Source organism: Tympanuchus pallidicinctus, unplaced genomic scaffold (genome assembly GCF_026119805.1).
Source record: "Tympanuchus pallidicinctus isolate F22 unplaced genomic scaffold, pur_lepc_1.0 scaffold12, whole genome shotgun sequence".
In the NCBI taxonomy this organism is placed as follows: Eukaryota; Metazoa; Chordata; class Aves; order Galliformes; family Phasianidae; genus Tympanuchus; species Tympanuchus pallidicinctus.
The window spans coordinates 13,761,943-13,786,410 of record NW_026294637.1 but is presented as its reverse complement, the minus strand read 5'-3'; the positions used below and the strand labels follow the sequence as shown (position 1 = coordinate 13,786,410).

The 24,468-nt window shown below is 41.0% G+C and overlaps 1 protein-coding gene across 2 annotated transcripts in view; it reads left to right on the top strand.

Annotated features, from left to right (window-relative positions):
- THSD4 (thrombospondin type 1 domain containing 4) overlaps positions 1 to 7,314 on the top strand; it is a 258,583-nt gene extending 251,269 nt beyond the window's left edge. For both annotated transcript variants that reach the window (XM_052671768.1, XM_052671769.1), the window contains exon 18: positions 1,038 to 7,314. In XM_052671768.1, the coding sequence (XP_052527728.1) occupies positions 1,038 to 1,180 (143 nt within the window). In that variant the 3' untranslated portion in view covers positions 1,181 to 7,314. The remainder of the gene's footprint in view (positions 1 to 1,037) is intronic.
- The last annotated feature ends 17,154 nt before the right edge of the window (positions 7,315 to 24,468 follow it).

The window sequence follows — 24,468 nt, the reverse complement described above, 5'->3', positions numbered from 1 at the left end:
GTTTTTCTCCTTTATAAACTTCCATTGTGGCTTCAACACTTTTTCCTCAAGATTCTGAAGACTTTAAGGGCAATTAAGTCATTTTATTTTCTACACAGTAACTACATCAAGTTTATCAGGCATTAAAATTAGTCATTCTTCTCCTGCAGATTTCACAGTGAGGAGAATGCTAGGGAAAGGAAAATGCAAGTATTCAGAAATAGTTTGAACTCATATTCTGTAACAATTATTTTAATAATGAGCATTATTCTTTAGCATAAATTAATTACTTTAAAACCCAGTATGCCAGTATTGTACAGTTGTACAATATTATTGTATTACTATTGTTGTTTCTTCTCCATTTAAAACAGACATGTACAGAATGGATCATTTTTATAAACAATATTAGCATTTTGTCATTTGATCTTTTTCAGTGCCTTAGTTTCAGTGATTACTTAATGGTATGAAAATATTAGCTGTCACTTAAAATCTGTTTCTAACTAAACCTGTTGAATGTGAAGGAAAACTTGAAAATGTGAGCAGACTCCATCAGAACAGCTTAAGAAGTAATGGGGAATGTTAAGAATACCAATTGTTTTGTTTGTTTGATTGGTTTTGGTTTTGCTTTAATCTGGTTATTTTCAACCAATCATGGTATTTTTAATGAGGGTGGTGATTTATTTAAATTTGGCATTACTTGGAAATTAATATTTGCAGGTTCAGTTGCCATCTGTGCACTGCCACAAGAGTTTAGTACCTAGGAATCTAAAAATGAAGTGCAGAAAACTAGAAACTTGCCAATCATTTGTATTTAAGCCAATTTTTTAAAGTACACATGAGGGTATTTACACTTCATCCAAGTCTTTATATAACTTGATCAAATGTGGAAAAACTTTAATCACCTAACCAGTTATTTGTGTAAGTAGCCTATTTTAATTTCTTAGTGAACATTTAAATACAGGTGAAAGGAGTCGTATGTAGTAGAGGAAAGGGCGTTGGTTATTTATTTTTCTGTTGTTGTTTTCTTCAGTTTATTCTCTCTTCCTTTTTTTCCACAGATGAGAACTGCAAAGATAAATACTACAATTGCAATGTGGTGGTTCAGGCCCGGCTTTGTGTCTACACCTATTACAAAACAGCCTGTTGTGCATCCTGTACACGTGTGGCAAATAGACAGTCTGGGTTTCTAGGACACAGATAACAAATACTCTTCTACTCGAAGCAGCAATGTCAGTCTTCAGATGAAGCTTGAACAGTGTTACTATTTTGACTAGAGCAGGTTTTAGCTTCTTAAAGAGGTGGTTTTTTATACTGCTGTGTACGTCAAGACGCCACATCCTTTCAATTACATTTATTGTGCAGTTGTATCTTTCTGCAAATGTTGTAAAACCATGATCTTTTTAAAGCATTGATTTGTATTGATAATATTCTTTGCACCTCCTCATTGAATAACTATTTAAAGAACATACCAGCCTTGCTATTATAAAATTAATGTTTAAAAAAAAATCAGAGCTAGGCAATTACTGCAGATGTTTAACCAGTATGGGTGTGACTGCTATGTTATTTTCTGAGCGCTCACTCTTACTTGGGTGTTTTGAACTGCCTTAAAGTAGTAGATCAAATCAATGAAATGTGCACATGAGAAGAATTATTTTACCAAGAACCCACCCCTTGGAGACCCATTCATGTTCAGTTTTTTAACACTCAAATGTATATTTTTAATTTTTAAACTTCAGTCCATTCATAGTAGTAATGGTTATATCTTTCACTTATACTTTTAGCTAACTTCCTGTCCTCAGGCAGCAAATATATACACGTTTGCCTGCCAAAAAGTGCCTTTATATTTAATTCATAAACCCTTAGAGTTATACTTTCCTAATTTTGTATATATTTTAAAATGTTACCTACCAGAGTGCCTCTAGCCCATTAAGTCTTTACCAGCTGCAGCCATCAGTGGGATTTACCAGAAAGGCAAGGAGCCTTTGCTGGTGTTTTAAAAAAATATATTTCCATTGGCAAGGTCTCTTTCCCTGAGGGCAGTTTTTCAGTGAACTGATACCTTGCCTAACGTCTTGTCTCTGCACTACTGCTTAACTAGTAGCATGCAAAAATACCATGCTTGGATGTTGTCCGCATGTCAGAGCCTTCTGAAGCAACCTCCAGCAGATGCACACTTCTGTGCTTTATAGTAGTCTGCTACTCTTGGTGTCAGTAGGCTCTGTAAGTGTGGTAGCTGAGTATTTGTAGTAAGATCTCAACTGTTGGTGTTTTTCAGGTTTTGATCAGTTATTACAACTTACTTGTCTTTTTTAGTCAATGTTTCATTCATTAGGTCTGTTCATACCACTCTCTTTATACCACTCAAGAATGGCTCCGCTTGCATGCTGAGCATCTGTTAGTAAAGTTTAGCTTGCATTGAAGTTGGGATAGGCAGTAAGACTATGATTCAATGAATTTATGTGATGGTTTTTCATTTCTGTAAAGACTGTACTCAGCCTTGTGATTTGGTAAAGGTAAGTAGAATGTGCTGTGCAATGCAGATGAAAACTTTCACGTTATCTGCACATTCTCTAACTTTTACCTCTGAGGTCATTCAAATGTGTAAATAAGGCTGAGGGAAGAAATTAACATCTCTGCTCATTCAACAGGTTACTGCTTTCAAAATAGTGATATCCAGCTGCACATCTATTTTAAGGTGCCTGTGGCCTGAATGGAAGAACAGTTTTAATAATGTGACAAGCCTTTCCCAGTGATGTGATAGTACAGTGATGAGGGGGTCCTGCTACTGATTAAGAGGCATATTTGAACCTCATTTAGGATTTGTATCAGATCCCATCCTAGATGATCCACCTGTAAATATGCATCTGTTTTTATTTTCTTCTTACCACTTGAGTAGAGATGATGTGGAGGAATAGGCACTGAGAGGCAAAGGTTACTGCTGTGCTACAAGCCACACCAGTTCATGTGCTGGAAACTGAGCACAGGAAGGTAGAACTCCTCTAGTCTAAAAGCTGCATTAGACTGAGACAAACCATAGATATTTTGATTCAGTCTTATGAAGAATGTATTCCAGCCACAATGAAGTATTAAGAAGTGTTTCCCCTGAACTTTGAAGTTACTGTTTGTGATTATGAACCGTTAAGGTCATTGGATGTTTCTGTATGGCCATGTCTTTGGATTTTCCACTATAATTAGTTGACATAAAGCCTCTAGAGACAGATGTGCTAATTAGAAAACTTTTAATATGATCTCACAAAGCTTTTGCAGTTCTGTTTCCTTGTATTATGAAAATCTATCCATGAGGATAACTGAAAGATTTGTGATCATATTATATTCGTTAGATTCTTGACCAAAGACTGAAATGGAGAAAGTGCCGTATAATAGTTCTAGAATCCAGTATTTGTAAATATAGCTTTTCACCTCATCATTTTGTTGCAGCAGATCTTGACATGCAGTATATAATTTTTGCCGTTATCTCTTTTGTGTCAAGGAAGTGTATCCTGTCAGCTTGAGGAAAATCTTTGTTCCATAAAAAGAATTACTGAAAACCACAATGAGAATGAAATATGTAGGAAGAAATCAGGTTTGGAAACGATTCATAGAAAATAATCTGCTTGCACAAACTCTTGGCTGTGAGAAGGCAAGTCACGAAGCAGGCAGGTGATTCTGGCCTTTCATAAAATCTGTTGTTATGCTCTGGAATATGTGACTGACCATGGGGTTATTTTACAAGGATTATCATCATGTAGGCATCATTAAGCTGCCACTAAAGTAAACAATGAATGGGAGCTAAATATCAAAGAACATATCTGTAGTGATATAATCCTGTATTACTCCTAAGCTGTAGAGCTTTGTGAACTGAATGCAGTGAATTATGTTTATACAAATTATACATGAGTGGGCTGCTTTTTTTTTTTGTAGTTAAAGGACAGATTTCAGGTGTGCCAGTTAAAAAAGATTGCCTCACCTAATTGAACATCTGGTGATATGGAAACTGCTAAAATCTTGCTTAACTTGATCATTTATCATCTCTTCTCAGGTTTCAGTATAATCAAAATACTTTTTCCTGAAATACAAACTATCAAACTCTTCTTTCAGCAGTTTGGTGTAGAACTAATATTACCTACACAAAGCAAGTGCTATGCTAATATTCCACTGTCACAAAAAGTGCATTTTTGAAATTGTGACTATAGCATTTGCTTTAATAGAGCAGTGTATTGTCTTAGGATGATGCCCACAGGGGCCTGATGTGTCTTTCAAGATTTTACCATAAACGACAGTTGACCTTCATGGATGCAGTAAAGTTAGATCAAGTTTAAAACAAATACAGTAAAAATTGATTCAGGTTTCTGTGATTGTTTATATTTACTTTTACTGGTATTTTAAAATCAATCAAAATCCTTCATGAAAAAAAAATTGAAAAAATGCTTCCTTACCTTACAGATTTTTACTTTCTACAATCCAGGAAGACCAGAGTAAGTGTTAGGTTTTTGATTAGTATAGAGTTTAATCAGCATAACTGTTTGTAAGGAAAAAAAGAGGCATACTGCTTTCATATCTACTAGACATGCAGCTGGACAGAATCAGCTCCAGGTACAGCAAGTTCTGTGTCTCAAGCACTCTCTTCCTAGAATTGAAGACTGTTTGTGCAGTTGTTTATTGTTATCAGGGGTCCATCGTGGTTTGTTACCTTCTACTCAGTGCCAGGTCTAAGCATGTGCAAGTGGAATTGGTTGTGTATAGCACTTGCATGCTACATTTGACAACACTTACTCGCAGGGTTGAATTTATGGAGTTCTTCCTCTCGTTAGCTGAGAAACTGAGATGGTGTGTAGTGTGGAAGCGTGAGGTTTGCTCCTGTGGGAATGACCCTGTGTCTGGCAGTAGAGCCCTGGGAAGTGCAGAGTGAAAGATGTGAGTGTTCTTGCAAGCCAGTTACCCTTAAAGTGTTTTTGCTCTCTGACTTAATGTAAGACTACCCCAGTATCCCTGCACAGGGAACTGGTGTCTTCCTCATTACATACATAATTTTCTTTTTTTACCCAATGCTTAGGTGAATCAGAAAATTGAGAACTTTATGAATGAAGCAGTGCTTAACATCAATGTTGTAGGTTAGATCTGACTTTTATCAGAATATGGTGCAGTTCAGAGTTGGTTCATTCGTAAAGAAAAAGCAGAATGTGTTCAGAACATGAGTTAATGACATGTTAATGCAAAGAGGAATTCTAGGATGTTTGTTCACCTAGACTTGATAAAAGTGGCCAGTGTAGCCCTGACTTCAGTAAGTACATGAAATTTATAGAACAGAAGACCATATGGGGCAGCAATATTGGCAGAACTGTGCTGCTTACTTTATGTATGTCTGAGTCCTATGCGGGTTGCTCTGAAAGTAATGCCTCCTATTTATTTTAATGGAAACTACAACAGTTACAAAGAACCATAATAACTAACTGATAGAGCATATTATCAGCTGCAAAACACTCCTTTTCAGCACAGTAAGCATCATTGGCCAATTCATGTGGATGAGCTGATGGAGATGCTCTTTGTTTTGTGGTGTGACAGCTGTGCATGGCCATCCAGAAAATGGCTTGTCTATCAGGTCACTGTCTCCACTGCTGAAAAGTACCACCCACCACCTCACTATGCTCACGTCCACTGTTTGGTCCCCATAAACGTTCAGCAAATGTCTGTGAATGTCAGTGGGTGCCATTTTTTCTGCATGGAGGAATTCAGTTCCACACCTTTGCTTCACATGCACTTCCATGTCGGATGACACTTTGTCAAGCTGTCCCTCTGCTGCCATCTGCGGCACATCACCAAAATGTAATGGAACATTGATAGGAACCTTCACCCTTTACCCTCTGCTGCCATTCCACCAACATCTGCCTTTGATGTCATGGGCCAAGATTATTAAATAGGAGGCATTACTTTTGGAGCAGCCATGGTTGAAAGTGTCAGTGGTCAGAGGGAGAAAGAAGGAGGTTGGTGCTGGAAGCAGCTCATGGCTAATAGAACTTCTAAATAGCTATGGAGATTATGCCTTCTTGAAGGAGTATCTTGCCTTCACTCGTACTAACCTATAGATCCGTAAGTAGTTCATTGTGCTCTCTGGAGCTTTCGTGTTTGAAACACAAAACATGAAATTCTGAACACGGAAATAAGCATCCTATGTTCCTAACATCGCATACAGAATATGTTTGTGGGAACTATGTTGTTGAGTAAATGCAGTAACATTGTATGTTCTACATCTGAAATGAAAAATCAACTAATAATCATTTTCAGTATATTTAGTGTATCTTAAAGCAAAGTTATCAACATTATCTTAATAGTGTGGGTGAAATTCAGGCTTGGAGAAAGGAAGAAAACTTAAGAGCTCACACCAGACTGAACTTGGACCTTTGCTTATCAGCTTTTAGCAATGAGAAGTTAAGAATGCAACTTTCCAGTCTTCTGTATCCCAACTCACTTTAATGGATTATAAATCACACTACCAATATATTTGGAGAAAAGGTTAATTTTGAGAAATCAGTCACCTTGCAGTGACAATCTTCCTTACTGCTTGGCCTGTTTTGTCTGTGTTGTGTTGGGATCTTGTGAGACTTGGTCCTGCAGTGGTCTTGGCAGGGCTGGGTACGTGCAAGCTTGTGAAGCCCCCACTTGGGCTGCACGCAGAGGATTGGGAGGCTCTGAAGCCTTCCTTACCTGCATGGATCAGTAAACCTAACACCATGAGGGACAAGAAAAACATAACATTTTTATATATTAAAAATTTTATTTCTACTTGACCCTGATAATTGATTTTGGCAGAAGAAGGATATACTTTATTATAACTTATTTTGTTGTTATTTGTAAATACAAGATGTCTATGGGAGATTTGTATTCTGAGCTGTGTGTACGGAACCGGCTACTGCACCAAAATGCTTCAAATATTTAGAATATGCAGATGTTTATTAAAAGGGACCTAATATGTATTTATTTACATACGCTATTCACCTTTTGTCCAGCTCTTTCATTATACTGACCCAGCTTTTATGGAATTTTATAGCACGAGTATTACATATGTATTGTTGTATATATGTCATACTGTAAATCGATAATATAATTTTCTAAACTTTCTTGATTAGCTCATTCCTGGAGTGAATTAAAGGGGAGGATAGGCAGATTGCTTTCTGACTCGTTCAGGAATACGTATCCGTGGCAATGCACCTGAACCAGACCTGTACAGCATCCATTTCATACTGTATACATTTTCTCTGATGAAAAAGTGTTAACTATTTTTGTTTATGACTAATTTATTTTTTATTATTTGGAAAAATAAAGTTAATTCAAGACGAACTGGCGTGACGCGGTTTACTGAGCAGACGCACAGCAGCAGGGCTGCCAGCGGCGCGGAGCGGCGGCTGCTTCTGGAATCTTCTGAAGGTCTCGCGGCTTCTTCTGCGGCGTTCAAGGAGCGCTTCTGCCGCGCGGAAAAGCGCGTGCTCTTTCTCTTCGGTTCTGACGGAGCGGCCTCGTGGCTTCGGCGCCCAAACGGCCGCGCAGCGGCGCGTGGCAGCCGCCTCAGGTGGGGGCACGAGCTGCGGCCGTTAGGAGCTCCGCGTGTGCGCGGGGAGCCGGACCGCGGCGCCGAGTGGAACGAGCGCGGAACCGGCCCGGGGAACGCCGTGCTGGATGCTACAGGTGCTGAGACTCGTTTCTGTAAGCGCTTAACTCGGCTTTAAACGCACTTATAATTGGTGGTGTTTCTGCTACGCGGTTCTTCACGTTTGAAGTAAAAAGCGCAGTTAAAACCGGAGTCCTGCAGCAGATCGCTGTTTCCCCCCCCCCCCCTTCCCAGTGCTGCGAAGCCGGGCTGCCCGCCCCGCTGGGCGCCGCGACTGACGGAAGGCTCCGCGTGCCGAGCCGGGCGGCGCCGCCACGTAACGGCGTGACGGAACCGGGCGGGAAGCCGCGCGTGGCTGCGTGCCTGCCTGAGCGGCAGGAAGGGCCCACGGTCAGGGCAGAAAACTGCAGGAGGTGTTCCTGAAACCTGCGGCCTGCGGATGGAGGTGCTGAGGTTTTTCAGCTGGTTTGAAATCTCTTCCTTTCTGTTTTCATTTCTCCCATCTATTTGTCATTACGAGCGGGCAGTCATTACCGTGCGCTGGCAGTCAGGGCTTTCCTTGCTGTGGTTGGATGCACACTAATAGAAAGCTGTAAGTTCCCAGGGGCCTTGTTAGAGACAATCCTTGCGGATTCCTTGTTTATGCCATCTGGAGCTCTGGTGAAATGTATCGCTGCTCATCAGCTGCTACTTTGTATCTTACTGGAAAGATACAATTTATCACAACGGTGAGTTAAAGAGTTTTAAAAGGAGTTTTAGCTTTTTAAAACCTTCTGTTCGTGGGTGCAGCTCTTTGTTTTGAGCATTCAGTGCCCTGGCTCCCAGTGTGTTCTCCCCCGCTGTACAGCTGTTGCTTGCTGGGTGGCAGCCCAGCCCATGGCAGGGGTTGGAACCGGGGCTCTCTGAGTCCCTTCCGCTTGTGTGGTGCAGATCTTTTCCCTAGGCAGTGGGCTGAGTGCACCTGAGTAATTCCAAGCAGATGTCTGCCTTTGAATCCTGCTAATAGGTATTCTGCTGGTGTGAAAATTCTTCTGTACTTAGATTTTGCTTTTGTGCAGAACATGGAGTGTCTCTTGTTGGGGCCATTGCTGCTGACCTCTGTGAGAGTTATTCTTGCAAAGCCGAGTGCTGACCTTATCTCTAATAGAGCTTTTGTCTCACTCGTACTTCTCTACACAACACTGATAAACTTTTAAACTTTTATGTTTAAGTAACATCATTTATACACTAGATTGCTGAGGAAAATAAGACATAAGTGAAATTTTAACAGGCCGTGAATTCTATTTTAACAGCCAGAAGTAAAACAGACCCATTGCCTCTGGTTATTCCTAATAAGCAAGGATTTTTTCCTGTCCAGTGATCATATACTCATGGCCAGATTAAGTCTAGATGGTGTTGATGGTCTTTTGGAAGAACAAATTACTCTCAGAACTGTTTTTTAGATGTTCTTTTTTCTACTTATTTTCTGAAAAAGGAGGGAGTCTCTGTGTGTAGCCCCTCCTCGTTATTACTCTTCACTTACAAAAGAAATGTATGAATTTCTAAAAAGTTAGTGAATGATGCAGAACAACTGTAAGTGAAAACAAGGTGTGCAGTACGAGCAGAAGAGCAGGGGCTGTCATTGGTGCTTCCCATCAGCATCTTCGCTGCTGAGTGGTGCCGTAGGCTAGTTTCCCTTTGGAGAGCTGGCTGTAAGGGACAAGGGGGGTCCTTACCAACCAGCACAGGGTGGATTCAGAGTGCAGCAAGTGAAAGTGCGGTGGTTGGTCCTCAGCAAGTCGAAGGGCAGTGCTCCATAGCTTTTGTGGAATAAGAAAAACTCCTACCCATTGTCCCTAGTGTCTCTTGCCCTTAAAGACTTGCAGGCTTTTGAGCAGGCGTTTAGTTGAGCATCTGTAAATCATTTGTAACAATATCCAACCTTGTATTTGCAGGAGAAAGCAATCATAGTTGCAATTAAGCAAATGATTGATTGATAGTTGTAATTAAGCTTGATTAATCAAGTATTTAATGCCCACTGCTTCATTGGCAGCTTAAACCAGTTCGACCCAGTCAGAACTGGTAGTTTTCATTTTATGTTGTGAAGGAAATTGCCAGTGCTTAATTGTCAAATAAGCCTCACGTTCCACTGGAGTTCAACTGGCCAGAGGTAGGGCAGGAAGCTGCCTGCAAGCAGATCGCATTTGTGGCCCTCACTTCAAGAGAAAAAAGGAGATGGTTGAGCTTGGCAAAGGCAGAGGAAAACAGCACGAAAGGGCATTTGACATAGGCTTGCTTCAGTTGCTAACTTTAACAGCGATGGCTATGGGAACAATACAGTGGTAGGAAGGGAGAGCATGAAAAAGGACAATACACTGTGGGTGAAGCATGAGAAAATTGAAGTGTGCTGTTGAGAATCTGAGGGAGGAAGAGTGAGCAGATTCTTTTCTCTCTTCTTTATGCTCTCTCCTTCAGGTTTTCTGTTTCTGTTGATCTTTCAGACTTCTCGTTCCTTTATCAGAGCAGCAGGGATGGGCTGTCAGAAATAGTGCTGCCTTAGGAGGTACGTGAAAAAATGAGAAATCCTTCAAACCAGCATTTTCTCCCCAAAGTCTGCTTTGGTCTGGGTTCTGTTCCAGAAGTTCCATGAATATATCAGTTGGAGATTGCTTTTCTGGTGGTCAGTGCTTTTACAGTGGCCTTGGCTCTTATCCTCTGCGTTGGTTGGCACTGGAAGGTTTTCAGGGCATTGTGTATTAAATTGACTGCAGGAAACTCATTGGAGAAGTCTGCATTTCTCCAGGAGTTTTATCATGATATTTACCAGCAGTATTAAAAAAAAAAAGGGATATGAAATATGCACTGAAATGCAGTTGGTACTGATCTCTCTGCAGTGCTGCTTTCCTTGCCAAGCTGTGCAGTATAATCTCCTAAACACATGGCCCTGTCAAACAGCAGAGAGCTCAGTGTTCCAAGCAGAAATTGCCTTAATGGAAACAGCAAGTAATAAAAATCAATGTATACAAGAATGGAGTGCTCAGTTCTACTTGCTAGAAGTATTTGGAGGACTTTTCAAGGCCAGCAGAGAAACTATGAAATGATTTGAGCGGTGAGTGCTTTAATTAGTTTCCAATCAAAAAAAAAAGAGGTTAGTGCTTGTACCTTTTTTTTGTAAGTATGGAAACCTAGTGATCTAATTTTCTATCACGTCCTGAGTAGTATTTGTAAAATTCCTGTCTGATACATTCTAGCAAGAGCTTTTCCCCTTGTCTGCCTGCCATTAAGGCGAATAGCCTTAATGAGGCTGCAGGTGGAGGCAGCAGGTGAGGAGCGCTGCCCAGGGCTCAGCACGCTCAGTCCCAGCACACCAGCACGTTGTTCCCACTCGGATGCACACATCTCTGGTATTTGAGTGTTGCTTTCAGAAAGCCCCAGCTAGGCCCTCCAGATTACAGCTTGCTCCAGGATTACAGTTTATTCTTTGTAGGGTGAATTCTTGGCTCCCCTCTCTGAGAAAGGGGAGGTGAGAAGTGGAGTGGATGAGAAAGTCTGGGCTTTAGGAGTGCAGAAATTGGGAAAAGTGAGCTCAGATGTTGATGTTGGGAACGTGACCGAGACTTCTAAATACACGGAGAGCAGCATCAGCATCTGTTCATTAACAATATTTATTTAGTAGCGAGCCTGGTTGTGTAGAATTGGCATGCATAGACATTTTAGTAATTAGAAAGTGTTGTTTTCCATCTTACCATTTCTCTATGGCAGTGAGGAGTGAGGAAGAACAGAAAGAGTGCAGCAGTCGTGTGCTTCCTTCAGGCACGTGCTTAAATGTGGCCTGACTGCTGGAGATCAGCATTTCACTGCCAGTGCTGCTGAAGGAGAAGTCGGTTACAAGTCTGGCCCGAATCAATTATGTGAGAAGAAGAGTAAGGTGAAGTGCTGCTGGGAGCAGTGCAGCTGCTGGCAAATCCTGCCACTGCCCTCTAAAAAAGTGTCATGGCTGTAGCATGGAGCAGGCACTTATAGGAACCAGAAACTGTGACTAAAATCAGGCCTCTGTAATCCTTGTATTAGAGAGAAAGTAGAAAGATATTTTTCTTGCACATCTGCTTGTAATTCCTTTCTCCTTCTTGCATGTAAGGCTGACAATGCACGGCATAAGCCAACAGCTTCGGTGTGTTGCCTTTTGTTCTCAGAGATTCCAGGTTGCTTTCTTTCCCTTTTAGGCTCTGAGGGTGAAGCTGCAAGGTTCTACCAGCATCTGGGCTGGGCTGGCACTGAGTTGCCTGCTTCCTCACTGCAATCACTGCATTTTTATTTTTATTTGAATGTGTAAAATAAAAATAATTTTAGAGGTTTTAGTTGCAATTTCAAATGTGAAAAAGTGTTTTTCTTCCTGAACATTGCCTTCACTTTGTGTGTAAATGATAAGCTACAACTTGCAGAGCGGCGCTGCCTCGTGTGGACAGGATTGCATGAGGGCAGATCTACAGAATCTTTGCAACGTCTGGGTTTTTGTGAATGTGAATTCTGAATCTTAGTTCTTCACACAGCATTTGAATGGATTTACCTTAAATTCTCCCAAAGAATGCTGCAAATGCTGGAAAGCTACCTACAGTTAAGTAAATTCATGAAAGGGAATTTAGTGAGGGGACCATACAGAGGTTGGTTTCTAAAGCCCCTGACTGGCATGTGCATGGGACTGGAGCCTGGCTCAGAAAAACACAGCACTTGGTCTCAGCCCTTCTCGTTTGGTGCTGCTTTCTATGTCTTCTTGTCCCATATTGCCTTCTGTTCCTCTCTGTGAAGGGAGCAGGTGGTGTGGGGACGAGGCACAGACTGCAAAGGTGGTACTGGGCTGCAGGTACATATTAGTGTGGGTCTTTGTATTGCTGCTGGGGGGGACGAGCTGGAGTCCAAAAGGAGCAGCGTGTCTGTGGATTACTTGCTACGCAGCTCTAGGACAGGGTGTCCAGCTTAATAAAAAGCCAAATAAAAAATTACTCTTAAATGCTCCTCTGAACTAAGCATGTTTCCATTATTTTGTTTGCTTTTGTTGTTCTATTAAGAGCAAGATTTAAAGGTAAACAATGAAAGATCTTCAGTAGCTGGCAGGTCTGCTTGAGAGGATCTGTGTGGAGTTGCTCATCCACCACCAGATCCTGCTCCCACTTGCCAGCAGCATCAGGGGAGCTGAGGAGAGGAAGCAGAAGAAGCCATCAATTACCTTTGTCATGTGTGTGCTAGGAAATCTAATTACGTGGTTATTGCTGCAGTACTGCAAAAGCAGGGCAGCAAGTGGAAGAGTGCCTGAGGGCTGCCTGAGTAAGGGCTGTGGTAGCTTCCTTGGAAAGGTGAGCAGTGTTACAGTCAGACCAACTGATCTCAGCACGTAACATCTTTCCTTTCTCTTCTTACTGTGTAGAACTGGGAATTAGGGTAAAACTGATTCACTTGACAGCCACATGGAAGCACTGGCAGGGAACATATAGCAGGGAACATATAGCAAAATCCCAAGTGCTGGATTTTTCCTTTTTATTCTTTTTTAAAAGCACTTCCTTTTTAATATCCATAGGAAAGTAATTTAAAATGAACCACTTTCCTATTTACGTGGCTGTTGGTCTGAGCAAGTGATTTCTGAGCTGGCTCAGCCCCTCTGCTGCCAGGGCCGGGTGTCGGTGGGTGCTCAGTGTTCTGCAAAGCACTCTGCATGGGGCTGTGATAGAGGAGCTCTGCTCTGCCCCAGCTTCAGCTCGCAGGGGTATGGCACAAGGATTTTTAAGGACAGAAATATGCTGCTTCCTTCTGTGGCTAGAAACATCCTGTTGTGAATTATTACTGTTATTTTGGTTTGCTTATGGGAAGGCTACGTTAGAAATATAAAAAGAAATCAAAGTTCGATGCAGACCAGTTTGGCAACAGCTTTCAGGTGTGTGCTAGGTCTCCAGCTCAGAATATCTCCTGGGACGTCTTCCTTCTGCGCCCTGAGCCCAGCTAAGGGAAGCTCCTCCTTGCGTCATGTTGTGTATTTAAACTGTGAACACTGCTAGGGAAAGGGAGCTAGTGAAATCATGGATGAAATTCATACGAGGTTCCACATAGATCTTAGGGAAGGTGTTGGACCGTCTTTCCAGGATATAAGGAAGCTGAGATTCTGTATGTTCTCCTGGACATTTTGGCTTTTTTTCAGTTCAGCCAGGATATCTGCGAAGTACAAATATTAAACGCATCTTTCTTGTTATCTAGCTGTACTTTAAATTTGTGCTGGCTGACAGGAATTGTGCTAGTAGGCCTCTAGCTTGTTTGCTAACCTTGAGTTCCTTGTTTTATTTTGTCACAAAGTCTTGTTTGAAGAAAGTCAGTTATGACTTAAAAAAATAAAAGCTTGAGCAGCTGAGAAATGCACTTGCAGTGACGAACCCAGTTACCTGCAAGTCTCTGTGACTTTTATTTTTATTACAATAAATGCCCTCATGGTTTCTTCAGTAGAAACTATGGGAAACCAGCAGCCATCCTACGCGAAAGTGAAAGGTCCATGAGGGAAATAAAGTCCAAATGCAAAAAGCATTATAACTGATCTACTGGGGTTATTCAGTCTATCATTTCAGTTTATATACTTAGAATTCCTTAAAATTCTCAGTTCTAGAAAACGCAGCCCAAGCCCTCACAGACGTGGTGGCGCTGTGTAGGTGGCCGTAACAAGGCAGGCACGGCCAGCGTGGGCAGGGAGCCATGGCCCTGGGGGGTTCTTGGTCTTGTTCAGTTTTTTTCTGACTGTTTTTAGGATGGGTCTTACTGGGGTTCTTCACCTCCTAGCAGGTGACTGTTACAGCGCTGCGTTTCTGCTAGTGTTATGTATGTTGCTCTGTCTCTGGTCTTCATAACACACAAATGGCTGCATCTGAGCATATTGCTTTGTGCTTATTGAAGTAAGATTTTTTATTTTTTTAACCTAAGTTAGTGTTCTTTTTATCTCTGCATAGTGCAATAGCAAATGTTCCTTTCTATTGCCTAGAAATGTTGCAGGAAGTCTAGCAATTCAAGCCTATTAGCTTAGATGATTGAACGATGAAAACTTAAGAATGCAGAGCATGAGTGTGAAGGGCTGCCTATTTCCCCGTCACTGCCACATCAGTAAGCATTCAAAGGACAGCAGTAATGTGTTCATCTGCAGGCTGCAAGGGTCTCACCTACCCTGAGGACTGCTAAACATGAGATGTTTGTCTTTTGAGTGGTAAAGTATAAGCATCTGTGGAGGTAAATATGTAAGTAATGGTCAGTTTTACAAGTAAACTGGAATTGGAATAAACAGGAATTTATCTATGGAAGAAATGTCTTGATTTATCAATTGTAGAAATAGTTGAAAACAACAGATATTTTCTATTGCCTGGTGTGTGTAAGTAGGAAACATAATTAACAAAAATGAAGCGGCTTATGCAGATGTTTTCCTCTCCGAACTCCTAACATTTGCATTCTGAAGTGAGTAGCAGTTTTGGGTTTCGAAATGTAAGACTAGAATACTAAGTGCTCAGTCTCTAGGGACACAAGAGTAAATTAGACGATTCTGCAGCATCTTCTGAAGTAGGTGGTGATTGGAAAATATTACATTGAATATTCTATCCTAAATTAAATGAGTATTTACATAAATCTGAGGTCATGAGTTGCCTGTAAGCCATGTTTGTGCAGATAGAACACAAAGCTTCTCAAAGCTTCTGGGAGAGTGGTTTTTTTGAGTTTCCTTTGGCAGGAGAAGCCCTGGTAGACACATCCCATCCTTTCATTTGAAGAGATCAGTGATGCAAATTGACACGAGTCCTTTAGTCTGAGAGAAATGCATGCTTTGAATTCTTTCCCAGCTTGAGGGTTAACAGTACCAATACCTCTGAAACCTTCCTACAATGTACTGATTTTGATTCTGAGCACTAATTTTCTATTACAGAACTGGATTTAAAAATCAGTGTTTACACATCTTGTGACATCCATGAGAGTGATGTGTGTAGAAGGGAGGCAGTGTCTAATGTTCATTAGAAAGACAGCAAAAAGAGCAAGTTTGCTCAGAAAAGTCCATATGTGTGACTCACAGCCTTGTGTAGAAGTGCTTCTGGTGGAGGACAGTGTTGTAATCAAGCAGTTCAACTTTTGGGCTAAGAAATCAGCTATCTGGTTTCTTTATCTTCTTTCCCAAACCCAGTAACTTGGTATGATTAGTCACATGAAGGATCCATGGCAGAGGCCTGGTTAGCTTCACGTGAAGGGAAATCCAACTGGTGATACGCCCAAGTCTGTTAAGCTAGCACTGTCAAAGTAAATAAACCAAACTCAAGAAATCTGATCCTGTCAGATTAACAAAAAATGGATTTGGTAAGGATTCATGCTTACAGTCTGGCTACAACTCTAAGACAATTCTGTTCTGAAACGAGCTGAGTATAATAAGGAGTGTTAGTTGGAATCACAGAGATGGATGAGCCTGACACAGAGTGAGGCTGCACGGACTTGAGAGGCTGTTGTTGGCATTTGTAATACTGGAAGGAGTGGCAAAAATGTGATGGCTATTTCTGTAAGAACACAAGTGTGTGATGTATTAAAATGAACTAAAACCAAACCAGAGCACTTCTTTTTAAGAAGGATATTCTTGGCAAAGGGAGAAGGGGATAGAAGCAGCATTTCAGTACTTCAAGAGCTGTTTGTCTAAAGTACTGACGTAATACTTATCAATTATCTAAATATCCCAAATACCATAATGTGCTTTTTCCCTTGATTTAGGCAATGTTTGATTCTTGTAATATCCCTAAAAGGAGCTTACAGTCTGCGGACCGACTTTTTGCACGATCCGATAGGGATGGGACAAGGGGAAATAGATTTAAGCTAGAAGAGGGGAGGTTTATGTTAGATGCTAGGGAGAAATGCTCCGCTGAGAGCGGGGAGACCCTGGCATAGGCTGCCCAGAGCTGTGGGTGCCCCATCGCTAAAGGCAGTTTGGGGAAAACAGTTTTCTTCAGCTTCTTGACTTCTTTGGTAACAAACAGAAGCCTCATATTGGCTCATTATGCATAAGGGAAAGTGCGGGAGAAAAGGAAGGTGGGGAACTATGCTGCAAAGCTGGCAAATCTGAATGGAAATGTGAAATAATACCTATGGGTTAAAATTTCTCAGACATGGAGTTTGTTAATGCAAGGTGTTGTATCTGAGATTTTGTCCTGTTTCTGTAATTCCTGGAATCAAGAGTATGACAGTGTTAGCAATGCTGCCTAATCTCACACAGCGTACGTGCTGCTGTGGCTTTGCAGTGCTAGAAGGTAGAACATGTAGAGCAGCCTGAAAATCTTCTGAAAGAAAAAACAGAAACTGCGGTGATTAAATATTTAATATTCTTCAGCAGGGAAATAATTTAGTTGAATTATTCAGGATTTCAGGAGCACCTTTTCATGGAAAGGAATCAAAAATCTAATATTGCAATACTCTGAGCTCCTTTGGGGAGGACCTGCGAGTAGGTTTGACTTTGTGTCTGCAGCCTTCATTTGGAGTTCCAATTTTTTTTTACGAACAATTTAAATTAAAGTGATGATGCAATAGTAGGTTTTCAAGCAGTCCGATATTAAATTAGATTTCTTGTGCTGAGATGCCTGCTTCTGAATTCTGGTAATGTCCTCCTTATTCAATAAAGCTGGATACCATGGGCAGTTCTGCAGATGCTTTGCTATTACGTGTTTGCACTTGTTAGCACGTATCTGGTATCTTACAGCCGTGTTAGCAATCGTGCTTTGGGAGCTGCCAAGAACATCAGTTCTGAACATGTGGAGTTTTTGAGCATTGAACAGTAACATTTACCTTCAAATGCGAGAACTTCTTTTCTTCTTTTCCTGCTCTGGAGCTTTGTATGCTAAGCATTAATGTTATTATTAATGTTGCTCTTGGTTTCTTTTCTGCTTTTCTTTTTATCTCTTTTTAGTGCAGCATCTATGGAAGGAACTAGTGACTACAAAACAGCATTGCATTTACATGGAGTATAAACCATCCTTTTGTTTTTACTAATTAAGCCTTAGATTTCTTTGCTTTATGGAGTTCTGAACTTTTGTTGTTGTACTGCAAACCTTTGTTTCTCAGGACAAAAAAAAATGTTCTTGAATTTTGAAAAGCTCTTTTGGTCAGGTATGTGGTAGTAATTGGGTCAGTTCTAAAAGAATTCCAGTTGTAGTGAGGATTCTGCTGGCTAAAGATTAGTGAATGCTAACCTATGAGTTTAAGAGGTGATAACAATTCTTTTGTAGGCAGGACATGCGTTGGAATTGTTCCCAACAGGAAGGTAGAATGCTGCAATTACAGTGAAAATGTGCACAGTGGTTAAGGGCAGATTTTTTTTCCCCTGTTGTAGCTTTCTGCTGTGATTTGAAAATTGCTATCTTGAAGACAGTTATCTAAATCAACGGTGTGCAAGATTACTGTAGCCAGAGTGTCTTCCTTTGTTTCTTTTTTTTATGGGGAGAAGATCTGTTGTAAGTTAAAGGCTGAAAAGCAGTCAAGGGTTTTTCTTTGGTTTAAATCATTTTAGATGTTCCCTTCTCCTCTGTATATATAACGCCTTGGTGAGTAAGTAATGATGGATGTCACTTAAAAGCTCTGCAGAACGTGACTAAAATAGAAAGACTTTTCACATTCAGAAAGCAGAAATGATGCAAGATGGATATCTCATGTGTTTCAGAAATTCAGAAATAATGCATGTCCTTCTTGCTAGAAAGTAGAAATAGCAATGGAAAATGTGTGTCTTGTTTTCAGTGTGAGTTTTCTGCAGTGAACATTATTCATCTGTCTCTGATGCATCTTTTCAAAGTGTTTTCTATCTTCTTTGGTATCTTCAGTGACGCATAGAAGGAAAGTTCTGTGTTGTCTTTAATTCTCAAGGCAGATACTGAGAGTCTGTATCGACTCAGCAACAGACAGAATGACAGCCTCCCCTTTGGCAGCTGTTTGCAGTGTGTTTACCTACATTTATTGGAAGCTTTAAAAAAATACATACTGTCAGCTTAACAATCTTTTGCACGTGCTAAGTGCACTGTGAACTTAAAAAGGGATATCAGAACATGATTTTTTGTCTCCACTATGTAGGATTGTTCTCTTATTAAGAACCTGAATAGCAGTGATATGACTTGAAATTGGTTAGTCTGTTGAAGGCACTTATTAATTCTTATTAATACTTAGGGAGGTTTATAATCCAGTGAAACAGAAAATCAGATGATCAGTGAAATTTTATAGTAATTGACTTCATGTTATTATTATGAAGTCTATTCGTTCACTTCATGGTTCTTTAGAACAGTGATTAATTAGATCATTTTGACTTCCATCAAGGCATTTACAAGTAGCCGCAAGTCTGTGGTTCTATTTTTCATATCTAGACCTCAGCAATATTTTATCTGAGTTTCTTCATTTTATTCAGTGCTGTAGGGTTTTAGAGTTGGTGTTGTAGTTAAAGTTTGTTTGTTGGTTTGATTTTTGTCACTACCAAAGCCTGTATTTTTCCTTAATTTGCTTCTTGCACTCTCACGTTAGCCCTGGAATTCAGTGGAGGTTCACAGAATCACAGAATCACAGAATTGTAGGGGTTGGAAGGGACCTCCAGAGATCATCGAGTCCAACCCCAAGTTCAAGTTCAATGCTGCAAGTCTGCTTCAGTGGTGGCAGACAACATACAGCTTTAAAGAAATATTTTAATCTGGTTCTGTTTCATTTTCTTTATAATGTAGAACAGACAAGGTCCTCTCACAAGGGTCTGTTGGAACAGACCTTGTGGCTGCTACAACCCTTATGATGGCTCCTGCAGTTGCTCTGACCTTTTGGACAGACCCTTCAATTACTCCAACCCTTCTGGTGGGCCCTGCAGGTGCCACGAACCTCCCTCCCAGTCATTGCCATGGTCACTCCAATCCCTGTGACAACCCCCATGTTGGGCACCAGATGGACTGTTGTGGTTTAACCCAGCAGGTGGCTGAGCACCACGCTGTCCTTTGCTCACTCTCCCTCCTCCCAGTGGGATGGGGGAGAGAATCTGGAGGGGAAAAAAAAACAAACAAACAAAAAAAACAACAAAACAAACAAACAAAAAAACACAAAAAGCTTGTGAGTTGAGATAAAACTGGTTACTTAGATAGAGAAAAAGAAAAGGGTAATAGTTACGGCACTGTCTATACACACAGGCACATGGATGTACATAACAAGTGATGCACAAACAGTTGCTCTTCACCTCCCAGCTGATGCTCAGCTGCCCCCCTGAGCAACAGAAGATTCAAAACTCCTTCTGCATGATGCCATGTGGTATGGAATATCCCTCTGACTAATTTAAGACAGCTGTTCTTATTTTTTTCTCTCCCAGTTACTTGGGCTTCTCACTGAGAATGGCCGTGGTTCTGTACAACACTGTTAAGCAGCAACTATAAACACTGGTGTGTAATCACATTGGTTTTTGCCTAGAAGAAAAACATAGCAGCATACCAGACACTTCCGAAGAAAACAATTTCATCCCAGGTGAAACTAAGACAGCAGAGTGCAAGCACATGGCTAACAGTGTCAGGCTTTGCCAGCCAGGGCCCCATCCCACAGAACCCAAGCAAGGCACTGGGGCAGGACTGGGGGTGGTGACTAGGTTCTACCAAGAGCCCAGGTCACCAGGGAAGTATGTGGCATTGAGGCAAGTCTCCAAGGTGAAGCCAGAAATTTGGTGGTTGTGCCAGGATCAGGCTCTGTGAAAGTAATCGGAGGCAAACACAGCCCAGCAATTACAGAACAGATGTGTGGTGGTGATGTAGAGTCAAAGGCCATCCTCCTGGATGGAGGAGCCAACCCACAGGTCTGGATCCAACTCAGTGGGGCCCGTGGCCAGGCACAAGCAAAGCAGTGGCTGAGTCTGGCAGGTGTAACTGTGGGAGTGCAGGTCCAGAACTGTGCTGCAATCAGCCCCTGGGCCCATCTGCAGAGGGTCTAAGTAAGGCTGGTCAGGGCACATTAGTACACTCAGAGCCCTGAGAGCCATACTGATTATTCCTCATCATCCTGCATAGTCTTGAAGCTGAAATGCTAATCCAAGAAAGAAAATGAGAAAGTAATATTCTGAGGAACAGAGAGCTATTGACAATTTACATGAGATAATTGCATAACTGTAATACAGTCAAGAAAATAAGTAGAAATCCTTGGTGAGGAAGAGTTCTTTTAAATAAGTGGCTGCCAGATGTGGGATGCACTAGGTGGCAGCAGTCAATAACTGTGGCAGTGATGGCCACAGTGACAGGCTTCCCCGAACAAGGCTGGAGAACACAGTAGGTAGTTTTCCTACAAGAGTGTTTGCTTTGGTGTCCCACACACTAATATTATTAGGGTCAAATCTAAGTTTCTCTTTCATCATGAAGTGATAAAGGAATTCTGGTTGTGTTTTCTAATGGATCTCCTTTACGTGACAGTAATGGAAAACTTTTACAAACAGACATGGTAGGTATGTTTGATATTAATGAGAATAATAGGATTTCATGCAGAAGGTAATTGTTGAGGCCTATGATAATTCGTTCCAGAAAGGGGAGAAAAGCATAATTACTACTACGTGCTATGGCAAAAATGTAGGATGATGCAGTGAGTATGATACAATCTGTTTTCAAAGTTAAGTGATAATGCTACATGAAGTGGAAGAAAGCTGGAGTGTGTGGTGTAGACCGCTGCTGAAGAAAGAGAGCTGAGTACAAACTTGTCTCTGATGTTCTGCTGTCGGTTATGTTGGCTTCGTCAAGAAAAGTACTGTATAAAGGACAGGAGAGAGGTGCTGCAGAGCTGTGATTTTATAGCAGTAGTTCTAAAGGATGTCAGAGGAAGTGTCCTTCAAAGGAAAGGAAAGAAACATTAGCTCCCAAGCAGCTGACTCCTTAAGCACTACAGAATGTTAGAAAACAGGAAGCTGTTATTCACTGAGCATTAACACAAGCAATCATACGCGGCTGCAGGCTTCCCCAGACAGAGGAAACAGGACAAGTTCCTGAAGTAGCTGGGAGCTCTGAACCGTGGCAGAGACCAACCCTGCAGGGGAAGGTTTGGCTGTCTCCTGTCCCCTTGCTGTGGTAACGATAACACTGCAGTGAACCAGTCATGACCAATTCACTTCTATGTTTTTATGATTTAGGCAGAATGGAGGAAGTATGATTTTTAAAGGATGTTGAATACTATGACTGTTTTAGTGCAGGATTATTACTATTCTTAAAAATGTAATTATTTTCTTTTCCTGCTGTTACTACAGGTTGTCTTTATACAAAGTCAAAATTTTATAGAATTGTACAGTTATTCAGCAAATTCCACTGATTCACATGTGATGCTTAACAATGTACTTGATGTTTTTTAAAGGTTTGAGACTTTCATAGCACACCTATGCCAAGTCCGAAGGTATTCTGGTGACCTGACAGTGAGGAGTGGCAGAAGAGGCTTCCCGCACTGTTACACCCAAGAAGTGCTGATCAAACAGTCTTTATATACTTACAGATAGAGCACATAGGTCTGGAATGCAGAGCTGAGTTACAACCAACTTATCTGCTTGTTTCTGTATGAGTGAAATGCTTGTATGATTGCACTGCTGTTGGTATTTCTGCAGCAGATCATTGCCAGAGCTTGAATTGCTTTGCAGGCACCCTGCATGCTGGTACTCAGCTGCAGCCTGGCAAGTCATTGGGAGGGCACTCAGTCAGAAATGCTTTTGCTTGGCAATATGACAGATGGTCCAAGGAAATCTGTGATGCATTGTAGATCGCAGTTGTGGGATTGGGTGTCAATGGGAAGGTTTTCATTGTAGGGGGATTATGGAGATGACCCCTGTAGAAGAGTTTAGGGGCAGGAAGAAACAGAAGTTCTTCAGAACTGCTTCATGATAATGTAGTGATGACAATGCTTAAGAAGAAAAAATAGTTCTATACGGCAAATTCATTTTTTAAATGTCATTTCAGAAAAGGATGCCCCTAGGTGGTGCTATTACTTAGACCCTGGTTTCCTAGGAATGTGTTTTCCTGGTCCATTTTTTGCTCTGGTAGCATTTGAGACGCACAATGTAAGCTGTATGTGTTCAAATAAGGACAGAATTCAACATATGTTGAATGTTTAATTGACATCACTAATCATAGACAGCGCTCCCTTAACACTAAAAGGAACCCAAACAAATAAGTTTGCATTTATCTACAGAACAGATGAGGTTGACGTTTCATCTAACAAACTGAATTTTGAAAGGTAACATGTAGTATTTTAACAGTTTCTTTTTGGTTCATGTATCAACACCAACTAGGAAGCAGTGGAACCAAACCACAAGCCTTACATTCTCACTCGTCTGAAATTTGATGAGATATGGCTCTAACATACTGACAGAATATTGCTGTTTTACTAGGTAGTGCACTTTCTTCTTATTTTTTGTCAATTATACAGGAATAATTATGATCAAACTCTTTTTCCCTCACAGTTCGCCAAACATGCATTCTGTATTTATACATTTCTGACTCAAAAAATTCTGCTTTTAATTCTTCACTGCTTAAAATGGAGGGAAATCAATGCAAATACAGTGAAATGAATAGAATCAGAGAAATTCTGACTAAATATCACCTTTAAACTATTTGCAGCCGTTTAAAAAGATTTGAGTTTTTCTTCATGTAGAAACCCTCAATTTGTCTCCTGGGACATTTGCAAATGATCTTTTCCACAAAAGCCAGTTGTTGCCATTAACATCACTAAGCAGCTGAACAGCTTGAACAGCTTCTGCAGTGAAGAAAGTCAATTAAATACCTCTACAAGTAATTCTGGGTTCAATAAGTTGGCTTCAGCAGTTGCATCTTAATCAGTCCCAGTTCCTAACCTCTGTACAGTTGTTGATTATAAGTAAAACTTTATTTCCAAACATAGGCACTGTGCTTAATTGTGCCTAAATAAAAGATAATTAGATGAAGTAGCGTTTGCATTCAGATAACCTTCACAAGTGGTCCTCAGAAAATTCCAAGTCAGCTTTTCTGTGTATAGTGAAGGTTGAATGTCACCAGCTTCCACAAGGTTGTTTAAAATTATATTAAGATCCACTTCCTGGTGAGTGGGGAAGTATTCTGAAATCTAAAGACAGACCTGTCGCATGTGGAGATGACTGCATTACTGGCTCCTAGCAGTGCAACCAGCAGTGTAAGCAAACCAGGCATGGAGTCCGCATAAAACTGCATCCAAATTGAAGGTGCAGTGGCAGCTGGGGGAGGGCAGGGGGCTGGCACAAGCTAGGCTGATACACCTTGCAGGAGTAGCAGGTGTCTTCTGCTCTGATTCATCAGTTTTCCTGCCCCGATTCATTGCCGTGCTCCCCTTAGACTGATCTGTGTCTCCTGTGACTTTTATGCCTTCTTCCAGTTCTTAATCCTCTGGCCAGTTTCATGTAATCCTTCGGTGACTTATTTTTTACTTACTGATAGTACAAGGCCTATTCCTTAGGTGCTTTCATTGTTATTGGTTCCTGGTTTGTGGTGTTTTGTTTTGGTTTTGGTTTTTTTTTTTTTACATTTGCATTTGGATCAAACACTGGGAAAGCAACATAATTAACTGTGAGTGAACAGCAAGTCTTTTCCATTATTACTGATAAAGTTCTTATAATCCTGCTCTGAGGATTGCAAACTGAATGTGTGTGTTGAACTTTGGTCCCGGACAGCGCTTCCTGCAGATGTCTTCTTCCTTGAACAAGGGAGAGTATGGCTTTGCCACTGGGTAGTGCTGTTTGGCCTGTGTGGTTAAGGGAGCTGTTAGTGAAAAAGGTTTCTCTCTTTATTTGTGAATGAAATTCTTAGAGCAGTTATGCTTTGGTACTTGTTTTGATTTTGGGAGTAGGGAGACAAAGTAAAGAAAACTGTGCTGTGCAGAGGAAGATGTTGATGGTA